General features: G+C 31.8%; 1 protein-coding gene across 3 annotated transcripts; it reads left to right on the forward strand.

The window, feature by feature from the left end:
• The first annotated feature begins 1,442 nt into the window (after positions 1-1,442).
• On the forward strand, positions 1,443-22,249 carry red (LysM peptidoglycan-binding domain-containing protein red). Of its 3 annotated transcripts, none has more exons than XM_070105804.1 (4): positions 1,443-2,786; positions 18,769-18,972; positions 20,327-20,844; positions 21,126-22,249. In XM_070105804.1, the coding sequence occupies exons 1-4, from the start codon at positions 2,739-2,741 to the stop codon at positions 21,367-21,369; spliced, it is 1,014 nt and encodes a 337-aa protein (XP_069961905.1). In that variant the 5' UTR covers positions 1,443-2,738; the 3' UTR covers positions 21,370-22,249. The 3 variants fall into 3 exon arrangements, with proteins under 3 accessions (XP_069961905.1, XP_014086827.1, XP_014086826.1); XM_014231352.3 differs by lacking the exon at positions 1,443-2,786 and adding an exon at positions 17,747-18,172; XM_014231351.3 differs by lacking the exon at positions 1,443-2,786 and adding an exon at positions 17,748-18,077.
• The last annotated feature ends 361 nt before the right edge of the window (positions 22,250-22,610 follow it).

Raw genomic sequence — 22,610 nt, forward strand, 5'->3', positions numbered from 1 at the left:
AAAGAAATATTTGTGTCACCAATTTTGGAGCGTCAATAAATAGACATGTTCTCCAAAACACCACGACGCTAAATTTGCTCCGCAAATAATTTGTTTATATGTGATATGAGTATAGCAATGTATATTCCATATGTATAAGCATGTACGTTTCAATGATAAATAATGACTAAATATTAAAGCACTTATGTATTATATTTGTTTTGCTTATAAATTTGCATTTGCACTCTATAGCCCTACGAATCGAAAATCAAACGAAGGCATCATAATTTGGAAAGTATGAATAAAATATATAGCCTCCGAAATTTCTCTTACTGAACCAAATTACTCACAACAAAACATAGTCACTCTTTAGACACTCTCTACTAACTAACTACAAACAAACAATAAAAACAAAGCTTTTGTTTGTATTTGTTTAAACGTCAGAGACGGTACAACCCTGTAGGTAAAGCAAACGAAAAGCACGGTTCAACGCCTAACCTTTGTATGGCATGACTCGACAGGGGTGCGTTTATAGACATTCTAGACGATATAAGGGCAGCACGGAGCCGTTTTTTTAAAAAAAGATTTAAGATATCCAGTAAGCTTACAATATTAAACAAAATATTGTTGACGTTTATTCATATTTTTTAGTTGGGCTTATTACTGCGCTTCACCTTCTTCACCTAAGTCGATGCGTTTGTCAATGAACCCTCATGCTTTGTCGACAAACCGACAATTCGGTTAATTAAGCCCACTGTTAGTTAGAAGCTGCACAGACACAAAGTGCTCACCACCTTAAATGCCTCTCGCTTTTGTTTTAATAAAAATAGAGTATTCGCAACCATAATGCTAAACAGGCTTTGACGACCACACAACCATAGCCACCAACACCACATCAGTCTGCAATGTGGCCATCGTAACACAGACATTGGGACGTTCTAACGAATACACATACCGGCTGAAATAAGATCGAAATGATCTTTTGAATAACAAATAAAAAACTGCATATATTGTATTTTTGGCTGTCGCAAATGAAAAAACTCGCATACAGATAGTCGGTAAGGTCGAAGAGAAGACGAAAGATATGCCGCACCTGCAAAAGCAATGCTTTATGATTGTTCCTTGGTTAATACTTAAAATTTTGTCAATCATGCAAAATATATGCATGTATGTATATATGTATGTGCATATGTGAACGCAAATAAATAAATGTATGACCACACAGCCACATATGTTAGTATATGCATATGCCAACGCGTATACATACATATATACGATTATATATGTATCTATGCTCGTGTGCTCGTATAATGCTCTCCGCCGACACACTAGTACGTCCCCACTGCCCCGCAATGATACACCGCGCCACGCACAACTTCGTAGGTGTTTCACTGGGGCGCCAGCTGAAACAACTGTATGTAAGTTGGTAGATAGCCGTCAGAAAGTCGCTTGAGTCGACAGCCGCTAGTTGTCAGTAGAGAAGTCAGTCGGTATCAATCGCGAATCGGAGTTAGTTGTGCGCGCTGCGAGAAAGATCGTCGAGACGAGACTCTTACTCCAACCACTTGATCACTCACTCACTTACTCACTTGGTTAATCGCCGCTTAACATTTCCACGCAGACACTGAACTCCCAACCACATACACACATCTCTGAATATTCTGACGCTTCTATCAGACAACTGGCGAACAGTCGGACAAACGTGCAACTTGCTTCGATTCGTGGCGCGTAAGCCGGATTCCACCGGTCAGCGGACATTCTCACAGTGAATTTTATGTTTCAACAAAACACAAAGCACCGGCCACTATTATTTCGCATACAATAATTAAAATCGGCTTTTGTTGCCACGCGCACCGGTGACTCGAAAATCAACACGCTTGCCTATGTGGTTGTGAAATATATAACTACGAATACGGTAAAAGGCGGGGATCACTCAGTCCCAGAACAAATTAACCGTAAACACAACCCGTTAGGGTTTTCATACCGCGACAGTGGAAAACGAAACATTTGTGAATAAAACTAAATGCAAATTGAAATCATTGGCTAAAACATTTGAAATTATTAAATCTCATAAATTCATCTAAATAATTACTCGCACGCTGTCGCCTCCAGTGATTAGTGAAATGTGGTGTAATGCATACAAACTGTTTCGCTGAATATGCACATTAAAGTCGCTGGGGACACGGTGAATTCCCATGCAGAATTGTAATTGGCAGCACGTCAACGGCGTTGAGTGTTCTGACGTACATATAATAGCTAATGTTCGTGTCCCGCAGTGCGATATTAGCTATAACACGTCCGGAACAACCGTTAATTGTTAAAGTGCAAGTCGTTTACCTTTCAGTATCAAAAGCGCACGAAACAAACATACAACAAACTGTGTAAAGTACATTAGTTGTTAGGTTTTTATAAAGCAACAACAACAATAAATTAACTTTTGTGGCAGAGTTTTGTGGGTTTTACCAAAAGAAATAAACTACACACAACTATAAACAATAAGAGGAAATACAAGCACCCATATCGTGTATACAAATGTATATATGTATGTATATTAGTAAGTGCATATAGATAAACACACATGCGCATATTTACTAAGTCAACCCAAGAAGATCAGCTGCGAAAGTTTTGCTGGTGTGTTGTCTTGTGTGAAGAAGTAAAAGACGATCGTGACTCAGACTGCTTCCCAACTTTGATTGGTGGACAGATAGCACATTTCCGCTTGCCATACAAAAAAATAGAAACCACAAAATAACAGAAAAATGGATTATATTGTAAAAGCGTACAAAGATTGGAAACTCCACTCCCAGGTAAGTGCCCGAAGGCCATGCATACACATGCACACATATACGAGTATGTATGTACTCGTATGCATGTACATACATACAAGTATGTAAGTATGAAAGCGTTAATTTAAAATCAAAGAATCACTAGTGAAAGAGAGATAAAGAAATTAAAATTAATATTGGTTTAGCAGAATTAAATGATAGATACATTTGAAGGCAGAACTGATTGAGCTAAGAGCCATACCGTAGTAAATTACCTACATATATTTTGTTGAATTTAATCCTAATTATTTGAAACATTTGTTATACCCTTTGAATTATCCTTTAATTGTTTTTCACCCAAGTGGTTTTGACAAAATCCATTTTTTTTAAATATCTTTTCCAGTTTCCGAAAGAAAACTGCTCTATAAAAAGTCAAGGTCAAATTAGTTTGTAATTCGAACCATACCACCTCTACATATACGACTTTGCAACCAATCTTGTTGAAGGTTTCGGAACGTTTTTTTTTTTTTATATTTACAATTTTTCATAAAATCCATTTGTTTCTTTATTTATTTAACATCAAGACTGATATCTCAACAAGGATAATAATGATAAATAACATATGCATGCTCAATCATATCAAGCATAATACAAACTCAGCCACATTCTACATACATATATGTATGTATATTTATAAATAACTCGATGAGAAATGAGTAAACAGTTTTTTATATTACATACTTTTATTACTCGGAGAGCAAAAGAGTGCAATGTAAAAATAAGAGCAAGGCATTATCGGTTTGTAACACTGCCGGATTACGTTGGAGCCGGATCAACGAGATCGCTGTGTACAGGGCACATGTCTATGTATGAGCAAATGAAATATTCCTTCTGAAGGCACCATATGTATGTGCATATTTACATACAATACAAACGTTTGTATGTATGTACATATTTACTTAATAATATCCCTCTATCACGACTCAAATAAACTGGTCTAGATTTGTCTGTTTGAATTTCTGTGAACGGTCGGTTTACCTCAACGTTGAGGAGTACCGCAATCTATAGCAAAGGGGGGAGTGTGAAAATATGTGAGTGCATACATACATACATATAGTGTTATGGTAATGCGATCGGTATGAAAATGTTTCGAATTACTTGATTTTTTATACATACATATATGTATATGAATATAATTAATTTTTTGTCAGACGTAACATTTACGTATACAATTTGAAAAGATCTGCATTACCGCATTTGATCCATGCTGTTGGTGCATGATCAAATATTGAATTTTGTTTATCAGTTCTTTTGATATTTATTTCTTATACAAAAACAGTAGTGGTAGCAGAAGTAAGCCTCAGCCAAATTTCTGTTATTATTATTATACCCTGAACAGGGTATATTAAGTTTGTCACGAAGGAAACGTCGGAGACCCTATAAAAAATATATATGTAAGTATAAATGATCAGCATGATGAACTGCGTCGATTTAACCATATCGGTATGTTTTTATGTCCGTCCGTGCCTCAGTTTTTGAGATATCGATCTGAAACTTTGCACACACCCTTTTCTCCCCAAGAAGCTGGTCATTTGTCGGAACCGTCGATATCGGACCACTATAGCATATAGTTGCCTAATAAACTGATCGATCGGCATCAAGCTTTTTCATTTGACGAGATAACTTTAAGAAATTGTGCATGGATTATTGTGTAAAGCAGCGGTACAATCTCCGAAATCATGTTCTTGTAAGAATTCTTTTGTATTTGTGAAGGATATTACTTGTATAGCTTCGGTACAACCGAAGTCATGTTTTTTCTTGTTTTTAATTAATTTTGTGTTGAATACATACGGTACCGAAAGTACTCAGTACTTTAAAAAAAAAAATTAAAACCCTCTAAAGTATTGAAAAAGCATATAAAATATTATTTGAGTTTTAAGAGTCCTTTTATTAAACAAATAAATAACACTCAAAATTGTATTTAGCAACCTCAAATGAAATCTAAAAAATCTGTACGTTCTTCATATGAAAGGTAATCGGTACTAGGAAAAACACATAACCCTTAAAAGAATCAATTACGAAGTACTTTATCCTCAAAAGTGCCTAAGACTGAGCTAAAAACTAATTTTTTTAACACTTAGTTGTTCACAACCGATTGAAACCTGATTCTCTCCAATAACCATTTATATCGGTGCCGGTATTATTGATAACCTTTTATGAGTTTATGATTATTAGTTAAACATTTTTTTTACTCGATGTTGTTTGCACAAGACATTATCATTATTTGTTAAATATTTTTTTACTCGATTTTGTTGGAGTTTCTCCGTAGTAATTTAGCGACAGCTTCTGTCTAATATATCACCAGAGGTTATAAGCAGCTTGGATTTTATTTATGTATAGTGGTGTAGTATTTTTATGACCATTATTATTATTTCCCCAAGAAACATGTGTTCTTATGAGTGTTCACTTATATTTGAAATGTTGTTGTTGAGCATTTTGAGGACTATCGATTTTCAATTGCAAGACTCGAATAAAATGTGTGTTTACTTAGCTAAATATGTATTTAAAGATGCATACATACATATATCGATTCCTATTACTGCCCATATACTTACATGCATACATTGAGATACAATATTTTGGGGCGCACAATGTATGTCTTCAGCGCACAAATGCATTCCCCGAAGTCAAGGTTGCGTCCTATTGTTTTCATCAAGTTCTTCAATTGCCACACTTGTAGTTCATTGTTACAGTTTAATGTGTTATATATTATACATATGCATTAGCATTTTTTAAATTACAAATGTGTATGCATACACACACAACCTTGTTTTCAAATGTTAAGAGCCTGCCTGCGCTGCGCATACTAAAGCAAAAGCTCGAAATGCTTTTGACGGCGCAACAAGTGTGAAATCATTGATTTCATGGAATTTTGCATATTTAACTAAATGCATAAAAACTCGGGTACATACGGGCATACTTATATACATATGTACATTTACTGATATGAGTTTATCTATTCCCGGTAGGAAAATTGTCCAATTACGAAAATATTAAAACCAAGCAAAGAAAATAAAAAATTAGAATTTTTAAAGTAGTATATTTCATGTTTGAATATTTATGATATGCCCCAAGGAAAATAAGTGAACTTGTAAATTGCGCTCAGACACTAGGCACCCAGAGTTTAAGGTGATAGAAATAATAAAGTATACGTACTAGAATTTAATTGTAATACCTAATATCGTGTTAATATGCCAAAACCGAATACTAACATAGCTGAATGTAGTAATAGTTTTATCATTGATTCTTAATTAAATTATTTCTCCACTAACTTAAATCGCTAAACTGTTAGAAAAATATTGTCTACAAAGTACAAGTCAATTGAATCTGGTAATAATTATCAATTGCACAGAAATCCGATTAATAAAATCCTATATATTATTTTTTTTTTCAAAGCAACCAAATAGTATAAAAGCTTAAAATTTTTTTAAATTTAATTACTTATGTTGGTTGATGTTAATTGCTCCTTTGGAATTAATAATCGCAACTAATATCGGCTAATTTAATAATAATAACAATTAAATAGACCTTTGAGGTTTTAGTTTTTGTAGTGCAATTAAGTACTGAGTTTTAAAATCAATCCGTAGTAAGTGGATATCTACTATGTAGTCGTACATAAATGTGTCTAAATAAGTTACTTTGTTTGGGGGTAAGGCCGATCTACAGCCCTAACATAAAAAGGCGTAATTTTGAGAATTTATTCTGGAAATATGGAAAATGGCATCAAATTTTGTTCTTTCCGGTTTTATGGTATTGACGTACATATGCATCATCAGCCAACTTGTTCGCCATTTTCCTTGCTCTTGTTGCCTTTTACACTCTAATCAACCAAATATTTTACTATAACGTAAAATAATAATTGAATATGTATTAATCAAATAAATGCGAAGTTTATGTATATTGCATGTACATATATGTACGAGTATGCATTCGCTTTCTTTGTGTCTTCTTTCACTATTTCGTACACCAGTGCACAAAGACTTAATTTATTAACATTCTCTGGTCAAAAAACTGATAATGATTTTCTGATTACAACGAAAATAATATGTCGGTTTTTGTCATGGATCGAAGGATGTTACAAAGAGATGGTTCGTGTAACAATTTGAAATATTATTCACAAAAAATATGCAAATACGAGCATACACATATACATACATACATACATAGATATATGTGTAAATATGAGATACTTTTAATTCCACTGCTACATATTTTATGGTTCATAATAAAAATTTAATGCAACAAAACTCAACTAAACGCTACAAAGGATTTGCACTACTCCCACGACTAAATAAATAATCAATGTTAAAATGGGTTTGCACATTTGTATGTACATATATATGTAATAGTATATATTGTAATTGGATAAAAACTCGGATAAAACAAAAAGTAGTCAGTTTTGAACAATGTCTGGCAGATTTCTATAGCCACTTTGTAGATCCCCACACATATTTTTGTATATATTATATATAATATATATGTATGTACATGCACCATTACATTTAGGTTTGAACATCTGTATGTTTGCATGTCGGATTTGTTTGATTCTGATTACCACAAAAAACCTTGAGGCGTCAGTTGTTGCTTCTGAGCAAATTATGCGGCTTAAATTGCTGACGTCTTTTTTTTTTTTTTTACTAAGAGCAAATAAATGAAAAAGAAAAAACCCAAATTAATAATAATAATAATACTTAAACGTAAACTAAAACTATTGTGCTAAAGTTTTGCAATTATCGCATTGTTTTATTTTGATGGGGTTAAGGTTATGCTAGCGTGCAACTACGTATGTGTATACGTATATGGGCATTATGAAATTCCGCGCTATCTTGAAATTTGAATTCAGATATACTTGTAGTATAAAATTATGTACGTAAGAAAATAAAATAAACTTTATTTATTTGATACATGAGCACGTACGTCGGTTGTGGCAGGTTTTTAAATATTATACTATTTATAATATATTTAGTTACATGCATATAAGTATGTATGTATATGTAATACTTACATAGCAGAAATATTCACAAAGGTTTCTATAGAAAAGTTTGATCATATCATTCTAATAAAGTTAGCGCAAGAGGCGAATGAAAAAAGGATAGTCTCAAATGAATTTCGCACAATATTTGAATTCAGTATACAGATAGCTTTGCAGATAGATATGATATATGTATTATGATCACGTTTCTTTTTTTTTTTTCTCTTTCTATACTATGATCAGGGTATATTAGGTTAGCCACGAAGATTGTAACAACCAGAAGGTTATGTCGGAGACTCTATAAAGTATATATGTATGCATATAAAGTATCAGTGTGACGAGCTGTGTCGATACAGCCATGTCGGTATGTTCGTCTGTCCGTCCGTGCCTCAGTTTTTGAGATATCGATCTGAAATTTTGCTCACGTTCTCTTCTCGATAAGAAGCTGCTCATTTGTCGAAACACTATAATTAGATCGATATCAAGTTCTTGTATGAAAACTTTTTTATTTGACAATTTATCTTCTCGAAATTTGATATAGATTATTGTCCAAAGCAACGCTAAAATATCCGAACATATTGTTTAGATCGGACCTATTTAGTATATAGCTGCCATTCAAACTGACCGATTAAAATTAAAACAAAGATCTTCATAAAGGATCTAGTAAAAGTTGTATCGTTGGATGCAAACCGTTGCCCGGTTACGTTTTCAGATGAAGTTTCGCATATACGAGTAGTTGCTATAAGAAGTGATATTATAGCTACAGTGAAGCCGACTGTTCTTGCTTAATTACAAATATAAAATTCATACAAGTAACTGCTAAGCTAAAATATTGCACCCTGAAATATTTTGAGAGTCATCTTAAAAATAACCATGTGATCTTTGTTTGGAAACTTTGCCTTTTTGGTAACTCGCATTACCATAATTGTTAATTAATATATAATTAATATTGTTGTAAAGAAGCAAAGTATATGCAAACCCTCACTGTACCAATTTACGTATTGAAACGATAATACCAGTTTCAATCAATACAAATACAAATTCAGATTTAATAAAAAAATTTAGCGACTTTGTGAAATTGCTTATCATATTTTCGCTTGGAAACCGGATTTTGATTAATATTTCTATGAATATTAGCGCATTGTACTTCTTCTTATAAGTTTGGCAGCAAATATTTAGATACATATACCTAAATACATCTATAAACTTTGAACATATAATAACGTTTTGAGCGCATCTCTAAAATTCGGTTTCTTTAAGAGCAATAGTTAATATTTTAGACAAGATAATAATCGAAAAAAAACTTCCGATTGTAAAACGGAGTGCAGAAGTCCCTTTGTGATACTTTTTAAATAATTTATTGTATCGTAATTATTCGTTTAATACCTTGTCGGTTTGTCGAATCATTACTGTATACAACCAATTTAATTATGAAATAATTCGTGTCTATTATGTTTTAGGACCAGTTTGGGAAAATAAATGCATTTCTTTACATTTGTTTATAGTATACATATTATATTCATATTTAATTGCTGGAAGATGGCAAAAATCTTTATAATAATTGAATAAATTTAATTGCTTAATTGATTACTTGCAAAAACGAACACTAATAATAGGTAATGCGTACAAATTTGCATTTAAAAATGCAAATAACGTGTTATTAAGACGTGATCACGTGATATAGTTGTAAATTGCCACGATATTATTATATAGACATTAGACATATAGAAGTAAGCATTAAATATAATTTTTAAGCTGTCAGAAATAGCAAAAAAACTTAGGACTTGTGAGAAAATATGTTTTAAGGTTAAAAGCTAAATTTGACGTGTATGAAATTCATGTGAGTGAAAAAAATTTAAAAGTATTTAGCTAATATAAACTTTTACGTATATTTGTGTACAGCAAATTTAGAGTCCTTTTCACATACTTACATACATAGTACATACTATATACGAAAATAGTTGATTAAGACATTTTTGTTTTTAAATTATATCATGTTTTCAATCTGCTAAAATTTGACATTTTAATTAAAAATTTAAAAACGTGCCTAATAGAATATACGTTTTAGGATCACTATCGTTAGTACTAATTACTTACGATTACTCGAGTTATTACTTACATTTGGGAATATTATCAGAGAACGTAATTCCCTTCGATTAAACTTTAATTCAAAATATATCGAAGAAATAGCGATTGTACACAAAACCATACACTTGAGATTTTGCCACTTGAGATGACCAACATAGCAACTAGTTGGCAAAGTTCAAAAAATATACTCGCAAATAAATGCCCATTTTTTTACTTGAAAGTTCTAGGGTCAGTCGTTATGAAATTGTTCTACTCATACTCGATCGCGTGTAAAGAGACCAGCTATCCTTTAGTTGAGTTTGGTTAAACCTCAGGTCAACAGATCCAGGTGAACTAAGATCCCTTATTAATATTAAGTATATTTGTATATCTGCCGCTCTATGCAAAAAGTTATCTTACCATACATAGAAAAATTTATTTGCGTAATTAAAAATGTTACAACCGAGCAGTTTGTAAATGATTGTACTATAAACTTGTATAAACGTAAACTATAAATTAATTATGAAACAAAGACGCTAATAAATTCTGCCAACAACTATAATATGCATATTTTAAAAATTTATATGTATATAAATATGCATATGCACATGTGTATTATTTCTTGAAAATGTTGGAATTTGAGAAATCCACATTTTCCGTAAGCTAAGGGGTTTTTCTGAACTGTCTTAGTAGTTTTTCCAACAGGAAGCTATGTCTATAAATACGTATCTACGTAGTATATAAAAAAAAGTAACTATTAACGGTTTCAGATGAATGATTGAAAAGGGAATTCCCTTCTAGTATATCGAGATATTCAATTGAAAATAAGCGTATCTACAAACTTGTTGTTCTTTGGGAAATTATCTATGAAGGTTTGATTTAAAATGGCCACCACGTTCGTGACTTTCGACAATAAACCTATTACGATTTACATCATAAGTTTAAATATTGTCACGTAAATAAATTAACACGTTCTTATCGATTTAGAAAGCCAGAGTCAAAAGGTATTAAAAATCAATGTATCAATGCTACACTCTGACAAACACCCGTTAATATGTATTAATATTTTGAAACCTTCCGTGTGACAGGGTAGAATTCCTGCAATGGTTTTAAATTTGACGCAAGGAATTAATTACTTTGTTTATTTGTTAAATGCTCTCGGACACTGACACTACGTAATACCTGATATTGATTTAAAAATTTATGGTCACCATATACACACTTAGTTACGTACACATTGCTCTAAATACTTGCGCATTGTAGTAGGTACTTAAATATTTGGTTTGATTTAGTTTGGATCACAGCGTGGTGAAGGACATATTTAAGACTGAGCGTCATGTACTAAATAAATTACTTGTTCCAATAGAACTACATAGCTATACATACACCCTCTTACAAGCAAATACATATATGCCGGTGTATGAGTATTTGTGTACCTTAACTGCTGGTTCATATAAATTTATTTGTATGAAATGATATGTACTTATGTAGATATGTATGTATTTATTAATTTACGTATATAAACCATTTACTATCTCTTAGCGCGGTATCACTACAAAACAAAGGTATTAACTATTGTACCTATTAATACCGAACGGGTTTTACTAAAGTCTATAAAGTAAAGTACGTATGCATAAGCACATACATACACACATTTATACACAATATTCAAAAGATACTACCAATTTATGATTCATGCCATATGATAATGTCATCAAGTAGTGTGTTTGTTCTAAAGCTTTTGGGTGTATTAAAAAAAAGTAGCATATTATTATATAAATACACCTGTACTACTCATTCCATTTATAAAGTTCGTAATGTATATTAATAATGTAATTTTGTGATAACACTGGGAAAAAGTAGTTTTGTTTTATGAAGTTTTATGAAGCTTTTTGCAGCAGCTCTAGTTTTCGAAATATGTATGTATGTACAAAATTTTTAGCCAAAACTACTACAATTATAGAATCAAACAAGTAAGGAAGTTCTAAGTTCGGATGTAACCGAACATTTTATATTCTCGCAACTTGCAAGGGAAATTAGGTCAGTTGTTGGCAAAATTGTATATTAAAGGAAGTATTGATCCGATTCAACCCATCTTTGACACAAATACATACAGTTATCGAGAGTTTATTTTTTTATTTTATTATATGAATTTCAATTATATATCTTACACATTGACCGATATTTTCGGTAAAAAGTCAACTGTAGCCACTGGGATCCACATATTCAGTACCTAGGGGCTTGAACAGTTTTGGTTCGATTTAGACAATTTTCATTTTTCACGCAAACTTTTGCCCCCATACAATCATTATTGCTTGATTTGCATACTGGAAAGTGAAAGAATCAGATGGAATTTAAAATGGTGTTATATGGAAAATAGGCGTAGTTGTAATCCGACTTCGCCTATTTTCGCACTATAACATAGAAATATGAAAAGAACGTTATGTACCGAATTTTGTTGAAATTGGTTAAGCAGATCTCGGGGGAGATCTATGGGGGGAGATCTATGGGTTTTCACCTAAAAGTGGGAGGTGCCACGCCCACTGTCTAATTTTGAACGCGGTTCCTATAAAGTCATCTCATGCCATCCCAGAGATAAAATTTAATGTCTCTGGCGTGTTTAGTGCTTGATTTATCGCGCTTTTAGTAGTTTTTAACAGTACTGTTATATGGGGAGTGGGCGGAGGTGCCACCCGATTTCACCCATTTTCACACTGTAGGTAGAGTTTCTAAAAAAATTTGCTTCCAGTGAATTTTGTTAATATAGCATTAGCGGTTTAGGAGATATGCATATTAAACCTATTAGGGGCGGGACCACACCCACTTAAAAAAAAAATTTAACTGCAGATGCCCCTCATTAAAGTGATCCTGTATACCAAATAAGAGTCTTGTATCTTATTGTGTAGCTTAGTTATGGCAATTTGTTTTTGATTAATGGCGTTTTGTGGGCGTGTCAGTAATCCGATTATGCCCATCCGCAATACAAACCGTCTTTAGGTACCAAGTTTCATAAAGATATCTCAATTTTTGCTCAAGTTACAGCTTGCACAGACGGACGGACGGACAGACAGTCACCCGGATTTGAACTTGTCTCTTCATCCTAATCTTTAATATATACATAACCCTATATATCTAACTCGATTAGTTTTAGGCGATACAAACAACCGTTAGGTGAACAAAACTATTTTACTCTGTAGCAACATGTTGGAAGAGTATAAAAATATATGGCTCTTACTTAAGATGAAAAAACTTTTTTGATGTGCTTTTCTTGCATGAGTGAAAACATCAGTTTTGTTTTGAATGCTTCAGCAGTAATCAGCCATCGTATTTGCATTCCAACAACTCTGGTGTCGCTCTTCCATAGTGTGAATATCCTGATGAAAGCGTTATCCTTGTTATTCGCTTGAGTCGCCTAAATTTTCTGACTGAAGAGTAAGTGCATCTTAATGCTCATGTTACATTATAGTCTCTGGAAGCTTGACACACATATCAGTTTATACTTGTAATGGCTTTCCAAAAGTAGTCCAAATAGTCCTTTATTGTAGAATCAGACGCATTTAAACGGCATTCTCTAAACATATGCCATAGTCACCACTAACCGCACAAAAACTATTCGGTTCATTTAAACAAATTCTCCTTAATGTAGACATAGCGATTTATTTTTAAAATTAAATAATTTTTCCCCTAAAAATTAATTAAAGGAATCCGACTAACAATATTTCAAGAAGTACCTGTATCACTAAAACTGCTGCTGCTAGAAAGAAACTGAGGGTAGATTTGGAATCAGCGAATTAGTAAGCCAAATTAGTAAGAAACAGTTTAGAAGCTTCATAAAACAAAAAAGTTTAATTTTGTTTACTAGTGTAATTTAGCTATACATTGTAGCACATAAATGCTATAATGATACGGATTCACATTTCATTCAGTTACAATTTCACTCAATTATGCATATACTCAAATAAAGTGCCGCAATGAGTTAAAGGATACTCACATCGCAGTACTTATCCCTTTTATTTATTAAATAAGTTTTTGGAATTTTCCCGTTTTTTACTGCCATCATTTCGCAGCAGTAGCTGAAATGAAATTCACATATAAACAAGTGAATTTTATTGTTGTGCATATAAACAAAGATTAGCTTTATTAACTCTTTGGAAAGTCGCGTATGAAAATGTTTGACTGTTTAGATCATCTATGGTATACATATAAGTATACACATGTACATATATGTATGTACATAAAAAGCCGTATAACACTCTGTATAGATAACGGTATGGCGCGTGCACGCCACAATTCTAGATCATGATGTTTTGATGGTTCCGAAATATCCTACAACTACACGAATCAGCATGCCTAAAATACAATTAAACAACGTATTGGGCTACCTATACACCTACACACATACTGTTATCAAAAGTTTCTATAATTGTACCGCAATGGCAGCGGAAGTTATTGTTTGTGTTGCTATTGATAACTTTAATGATTCAGACATCATAATATGGTTAACACAATGACTTGCGCCTACGAATTACCTTATTTGTTTTGTATTTCTGTTATTCGATATATAATACGCTCTGCTATAACAACAAAAGAAGCAGTGTCAGTTCTTTATGTTGTAGTAATATATTTTTAATTTACAAATGCAAGCAAAAAACCGAAGATATCCTAACTAAAACATACTTATCCTCTTTAAATTTCACCACTAACTGTCTTATAAAGAGCTGAGCAAAGCTACCAAATGTGTAAATTCGTGTGTTTCATAAATTAGGTAGAAACGTTTATAATGTAATATGGTATGATAATTGAAGATTCTTTAAACTTTTCCCAATAAAATTGAGAACAAGATAAAACCTTAACTTCGGCCGCACCAAAGCTATAATACCCTTCACAAATAAAAAAAATTGCTATATAAGAACTTGACTTTGGTTAGTTTATATGGCAGTTGTGTATATGCTGTAGAGGTCTGAACAATTTGTTCGGAAATTGTAGCGTTGCGCTGAACATTAATACATCCCGAATTCCGTGACGATATCTCGTTTTCCATATAAGGACATGATTTTGATCGTTAAGTTTGTATGGCAGCTATATACCATATATGCTATCGTTGGTTCGGACAAATGACAAGCTTCTTGGGGAGAAATGGACGTGTGTAAAATTTCAGATTGATGTCTCAAAAACTGAGGGACAAGCTCGCTTATATACAGACAGACAGACATGTCTATACCGACTCAGCTCGTGATGCCGATTATTTATAGAGTCTCCGACGTTTATTTCTGGGTGTACAAACTCGTGGCAAATGTAATATATCCCATTCAGGGGATATAAGGAAAGCTACTATATGTATGTATGTTAATTAAAAGCTAACCGACTAGTATATAAGAATATTTGGATTTAATATCTCATTGGAAATAGAAAAAACATTTTTTTACGAAATACTTTAGTATTATAAATTATACAATTCTTACGAAAATCAAAATATAACAAAGTTGCATTGACAACCTGTCGCCCAAACCTTCAATTCCAAAATGACCTCCAATGCCGGAAATGACGTCGTAATGACCGAGTTTTGAATATTTTCCTTTGAAAAAATCTTTGCCAATTATGTATCTTCGTTTGAATAAAATACTTAATTTTTAATAACACATGCTACCCCTTAAATGAGATCCATGCGCTTGCGTCGGTTTGTTTCGAATTGTTATAGCGATTCTTATCAATGATAAACTTTGGAAAAAGGAAGTGTCACACATACATATGTATGTATATCGTAAATATGTTTGCATTTAAGTGCCAAATTTCAAGTGGTTAATCTTAGCCATAAAGTCTTTTTTAGCCCCAAGCACCAACACTTATGCACTGCATACCATTCAAGCGTTGGCGGCGACACATTTTCAGTTACATTTGAGACATACATATTTCACCGTTTTGTCATTCTGCTATGCACATTGTCAATTACAAATATTATATTTCTATCTTTATATATAGTTCCCTTAACACTTTGGTTTAGTAATTTAAGTAATTGATGAACTGATATATCTTTCTGAATGTAAACATTTCAATATATTTTGATGGATTCTTTTTTGCTTTACGTGCATAAAGGTGTCAAAAAGCATATGCTCGCACAAAGCAACGTGACATTTAAGATTAGTAACAAAACAATGCGACGAACCTGATTATAAATAATTACTGCAATATGCCACGATGAATGATTGCAAATACAATACAATTTTATGCAAACATAAGTTTATATGAGCCAGTGTTAAATTATGTAATACAAATTAAAAGCAGAAATAAATAAAAAATAGGAATCGTACAAGTATTAGTATGTAACCATCTGCATTAACTTAAATATATTATTTATCGCAGACGTGTGCAATTCGAAAACGTCGAGACGTCGTGAATCGCATGATGACAATTATTTCGATTGGAAAAGTAATTTACAACAATGAAATGCTTTTAAACAACACAAAATTGTTTAATAACTAATTATCGAGAATTTCGCCTCCAGCAATTCCAACAACAAAACAACTGGCAAAAATCTTCATAATTGCACACGTGTGTACACACTCGTACATATTTACGGCGCACTTTCGCATATGTATGTACGTATGTATGTAGTGAGCTAAGCAAATTTGGTGTCTTTTTTGGTTATTAATTTGAATTAAAATTTATTTCTTAGTGATCTTCCCTCATCATCGCCATCACGTGGGCTTCTTTTAATGAATACGCCTTTCGACCCCTTTGCTATACAGTATATTTTATGTTCTGTTTTGTAGCTTATTTCTTATTCATTTTGTTGTGCAGCTAAAACAAATGATCTTAGAAAAACGCTCGGTAAATATTAATTTTAATGTAAACACCGATAAGATGAATATAAACATCTACAGGCCCATATATGTACGTATGTAGTATGAAATATAATATATCACCTATTTATCTATTGCCTTTAAAGTTTAGGAAATTGGTGTGGCAGAGAAGTTAACAAATTGTGATATTAGATAGCTCAGTTTGCGACAAGATTCCATACATTATGTATTTGTGTGAAATAGGTGTATATTTTCTTCTTCTCCATTATTTAACTTTTAACTAGTATGCTAATAGCATAGCATAAAAGATATGTTTTTAAGTCTTAAACTATATACATAATTTCATTGTTTCTCATTCATTATGTATAGGCTAGGAGACCCAACGTCACATGGATTTGTGGCTCTGAGATTATCTTACAATAACCCATAAGACAGCCGAAATAGTTCTTTGTTAAATTAATGTATTTTTTTATTGACAAATAGTTTTCAAATTCAATAGGCTATACTTAGACTTTTTTCGTATTAAGTACTTATGTACTGCTATTTTCCCTAACGTATGTACGGCAACCCTAACCATCTTATTAGAAATTAATTACTTGAGTTAACTAGCAGTTGGCAACGCGATATGTACTAACGAAGCTCACGGATTTTATTAGTAAATTATAATAATTATAATATATTTAGAAGTACAAAACTTTAATTTGAATAATCATTACACATATATTTGCATTATAAGCAAGTGGAAGCGTTACAATTCGACTTTAACGACTATTTTTCTTCAACATCTGTTGTGCTACAACTGTATGAGAATAAAAATTGCTGTTGGCAAGTCAACACACAGAGATGCAGTAGAGGATGTTAAATTTTTATGTTTAGAGATGGAATTAAAATTTTTATATTTCCATATTATAGTTATTCTAACAATAAAATTTGTATTTAATTTGGATTAATTTTTAATTAAATAATTTTTTTAAACTAATTTATTACAAATGCATTACCGACTTTGTGATCAAAGCTTCCGTTATTTGGGTGAGTATTCATTGATTTGACTTTCTCAGGTAAAAGGAAAATCAGCTGTGTGTGCTTTATTTGTGCGTACTTCGGAGTGCCCAACAAAAATTTGGCCGTATAACTCAGTATAACTTTATCTCATTTATTAGCTTTAAATTTATTACTTAGCTACTTAGCTACTTCGCCACTTCACAAGTTTGTCCCTGGTTAAAAATTTGCGCAACAAAAAATAAGCTTACACGTTTGCATCAAAATGTGTTTTTTGTGATTGCTACACACAAGATATTATTAAACAAAAAATGGAAAATTGATTCAAACGCTTGGCTGATTTTATGATTGCTAATGTAGCAGTGATCGGTGCATAGTAAAGTGAAACAACTTCAGCGCTGAACCTCGAACAAGTTTGGAACTTTCAAATAAAAGGTATGAGGTGGGGTGATTAATTCGTGGAAAACCTTGCTTACTTCTGCTAATATGCAAAGGAACGTTTTAAAAAATAGAAAATCGACCATTATTAAGTGAGTGTATTGATTTGTGTATTTCACTTTTAGTTTGAGTAGAATGCCTCAAAAAATTATGCAGCTAATTTTAAAATACATCCATTTCATTTGAATACATTTCCAAGAGTTTTTGCACTGATAAACATATTGAATGCTCTAATTGTGAAATTTTGTGAATTGCTTGTACCTGCAATGTTTTCATTTGAATGCTACATGTAGTTTTAGTGCATATCGAAAGTTTGTTTTTGGCCATGATATGTCTGACGGAGTTATAGACCAGATGTTGGGCTTAGTTGCACTGCAAATGACGTCAAATACACTATTTGGCACTGTAAGGATAGTAAACATTGCATCCAGTAGTATGATAATATTTACGTACGAAAGGATGAATGTTTGAGCATATTTCATGAAATTGAAGTTATATATGCATTTAATTAAGGTTAAGGTATAGGAAAGTAAAAGCTCATTTAAAAACCGTTTTTGGAAGTGAAAACTGCTTACAAATTGTAGTTAGTCACTCTTTATCTTATTTATCAATAAAATATTTTAGAAAATTTTATATTTTATATATGTATATATTGTAGATTGTATTAACTTCTCCTTTGACCTTTCAGTTCCATGAGATCGTACCCGATATGGATGATGCCGATTACATGATGTTTAACGAGAAGCAATCAATTCGCGAATCGGCGCGTTCACTCAAAAAATATGGTAGCACTTGCTGTAATCATAACTTAAGGAACAATGAGACGCTGATACGACATGACGTGGAGAAGACAGATACACTGCAGGGTATAGCGCTCAAATATGGATGTTCGGTATGTTTTGTAACTACTATTTAAAAAATTAGTCGTATTTATAGTATTTTTTTTTTGAGACCTACAGTTTGTTTTATTGTATAAATCATATATACCTATATACATTGGTTATCGATTAAACATTATTTGGCCTTTAAGTGAGTTATATTATACGCAAATGTATGTACATTAGTGCTTCAAAAAAAATTAAAAGTTGAATTCGACTTTTAAAACCAACTGGCAAACCAGTAAGCACATACATATGTATGTATATTTCCACATACTTTTTTACATTGTATGAAAGAATACGAAAAAATAAAAAAAGCTTATCAGTATGTTTTCTCTTGAATAGAATTTATTTTTAAATAAGTTGGAAATCCAGTTGTGACCAACCTTTTATTTGGTCATTGGGTTATTCTCGAGAACTGTTTATTTTAAGAACCAGTACAGCAAACGAGCAGAACAGTGAAAAATATTATATTATCAAAGAAATTGATTATGAATATTGATGCACATATCAAATTTGGAACAGATTTTTTTCATTCTGTGAATTAATGGTTTTGTGCAATTCTAAATTTATGTAAATTATAAAAAGTATATGTGAGCAAATAGTTTATGTATAGAATAAATCTTCGCTTAAACGGCCAGATAACATAGTTAGATAAGATAAGATTTAACAAAATTAGGTACTTATTTGCTTTCATATCATATTAGATCTGCAGTAATTTCTCTTTTAATTAAATATTACGTAAATGTTTTCAGGTGCTTTCACAAGCAATGTAACATATTTGTTTTTAAGACTATGTAGATAAAGTGGTTTCTTATCATATTTTAACACATATAAGACAAACTTATACTTGTAAAGGATGGTTTTCATATTTGTAACTGTAATCAGTAAATGTATTAAGATTAATGCAACTGTTTTTTTTTTGTTCTAACTTGCATTCAAATGTCTGATGGTTTCAGTTATAATATTATTTTAATCGCATATTTGTTTTTTTTAAATCAAATTACTGCAATTATTTTAATAACCAATATTTGCTTTTTCTAACTTTTAACATTACTATTCGTTTTTTTTTTTAATAAAGAAAAAGCAATAAATGTGTCTTCAAAAGTGATAATGTGGTCAAATATAACAAATGCTATCAAGTCATCAATCATCGTCTTCACTTTCGTATACCTACGTACCATATATCGTGTTTTGTGATAACTTAATTCCTCCAATCTCATCAAATCATTTTCAATCAGTCATTGTACTTTTTGGTTATTATAATTAAGTTATTAAAGACTATTAAATATTTGAGATCTTTTTTATAATTGATATGAATTTTTAACATGCTAAATAACCAATCGTCTTTAATTTTTCTATTGACAGACGGAACAGATACGACGCGCCAATCGGCTCTTCGCCTCAGACAGTCTCTTCTTGCGCCAGTTTTTGTTAATCCCAGTGGATAAATCGTCGCCGTATTATCCCAAAGCGGATGAAAATAATCCATTACAAATTAGTTCCAACAATACTGTGCTGCAAAATAATATAAATTCGCAAAATATCGTGAATTCTATAAATGCTACAAATACGAGCAATACAACCGCTGATCCACTTGGCGTATTTGCAGCACCAACCAGTTGTCTTGACTCAGCAAATAATCCGCGTCCATCCACGCTGCCAACTCGTCCATACTCAATTGCCGGTGAATTATTAGTGCAAAACAGCAACGATGATGTCACGCTAAACAATCACAGCAGCAGCAGTAATAAACAGAGCAAATCGCTTGACTCTGTGGTGACTATGACGCCGGAGGAAGAAAATCGTAAATGCATAAACGAGTTCTTAAGTAAAATCGATTCAACTATCTCTGAGTCGAGAAAATATGTTGAGAAATCCAAAGAGTAAGTTTCGTATTCGTACTTTAGTATTAAAACTAGTATGCGAAGTTACAACCATATTTAATTAGTTTAAAGCATGAATTTGAAAAAACTGTGTCTGTCAGCACACACAAACTATCTATGGTAGATGTATGATGTATTCCTAAAAGTATGCTATCGTAAATTGTAAATGATGCAATTGCCTAAAGTTTCTTAAAGTTAATTATAATATTTATTTTTACTTTGTTATATATAATTTTTTAATACCAAAATTTCTAAACGAATGTATAAATTTTGAATTACAGAATGATTACTAGCCAGAGTGACAACGATCTGTTTGTTACCACCGATTTTGTACAGCACAGGCGTAATAATCATTTGAATAATTCTTACAAAACGAATCGGCAAAATCAATCAAACCACCAACGGAACAGTTCTTCGGGCAGCACATCGGACACTGCGCAGCTGTTGAACACCACGCAAACTCGACACGTGCAAAAGTCACTGAAGCGACTAGAAAAACAGCAAGATGAATTCTTCGAATTGTAGCACACACATAAGAAACACATAACTTCTCTGCGATCCTCTGAATGCCCTTTATAGAAATTTTAATGTTAGTTTTAATAAAATTTAAAATATAATATATTATAATGCTAACGTGAATGATTATAGCAGCAAAAATTAACATAGAAATGTATCCTTATTACTAAGAGTAAAACGCAAATATTTTATACTATATACACATACAAATAGTAGGATGGATTTGTTTGAAAGTTTGAAGATATGCTGAAAATATTATATTATTTAACATAAATGACATAATACAACCTCAAGTATAGGCCAATGTGCAAAATATGAAATTTTAAAATAGTTTGCTGATTTTAAACTATGTATTTATGCACTATTAAATACTTTCTTAATGGAATATAAATGTGAATGAAAAATCAAACGTTTTGATGTTACTTAATGCACTTGAATGCCAACACAGCCACGGGCAGTTAAACAGAAACTCTGTGAAATTATGATAAATAGTAATTATATAATATAATTAATATACAATTTTAATTTTGTTAAGGTGTAAACATTTGTACTGCGTAAAGATTTGCATAGTTAACGCTACATACATATATTAAATAAGTTGAACTGTTTAAAGTGCGTATACTATGTATGTAAATATGTATTTGTGCAAGCAATCTACTGATCTACTGACATATATGTATATACAATATTTATAAATTACATATTTTCATTTCGTATTTGGTATTTATAATTATATTATGTTAACATATACACATATCCTTATTTTTTAAAGAATACGGTTTTAATTTCGATTGAAGCTTTAATGTTTTTCTATTATTTTTTCCGATCATTTATCATACTTAGCGTATGAGTATTATAATAATATGAAATTTAATTTGAAAACAATTAATTAATGGTCTTTTATTTTTTATTTTGCTGAAAAAAATGTTACAATCACGAATTTGCAAAGTCTTCAAAATTTTCAGTAACCGGAATATGATGAGAATGCTGAATAAAAATTATCTCTGTGGGCGATGAATATTTAATAATGATAGGCACTGTAAAATAATTGATTTTCCTAGATATGTGTCTTGGTGGCTTCGACGGGACTTCTTTTATTCCACAGATTCAAGTTATGTACTATGTATGTATTTAAAAATTTATATGCAGATTGTACATGTGTTTCTGTATTTGTCGTATGCGCCACACTTCTTGTTAAGGGGCAAACTTTTGAAAATATTTTTTGACTTACAGTATCAGAAAATTTCCAC

Source organism: Bactrocera oleae, chromosome 2 (assembly GCF_042242935.1).
Source record: "Bactrocera oleae isolate idBacOlea1 chromosome 2, idBacOlea1, whole genome shotgun sequence".
Lineage (NCBI taxonomy): Eukaryota > Metazoa > Arthropoda > Insecta > Diptera > Tephritidae > Bactrocera > Bactrocera oleae.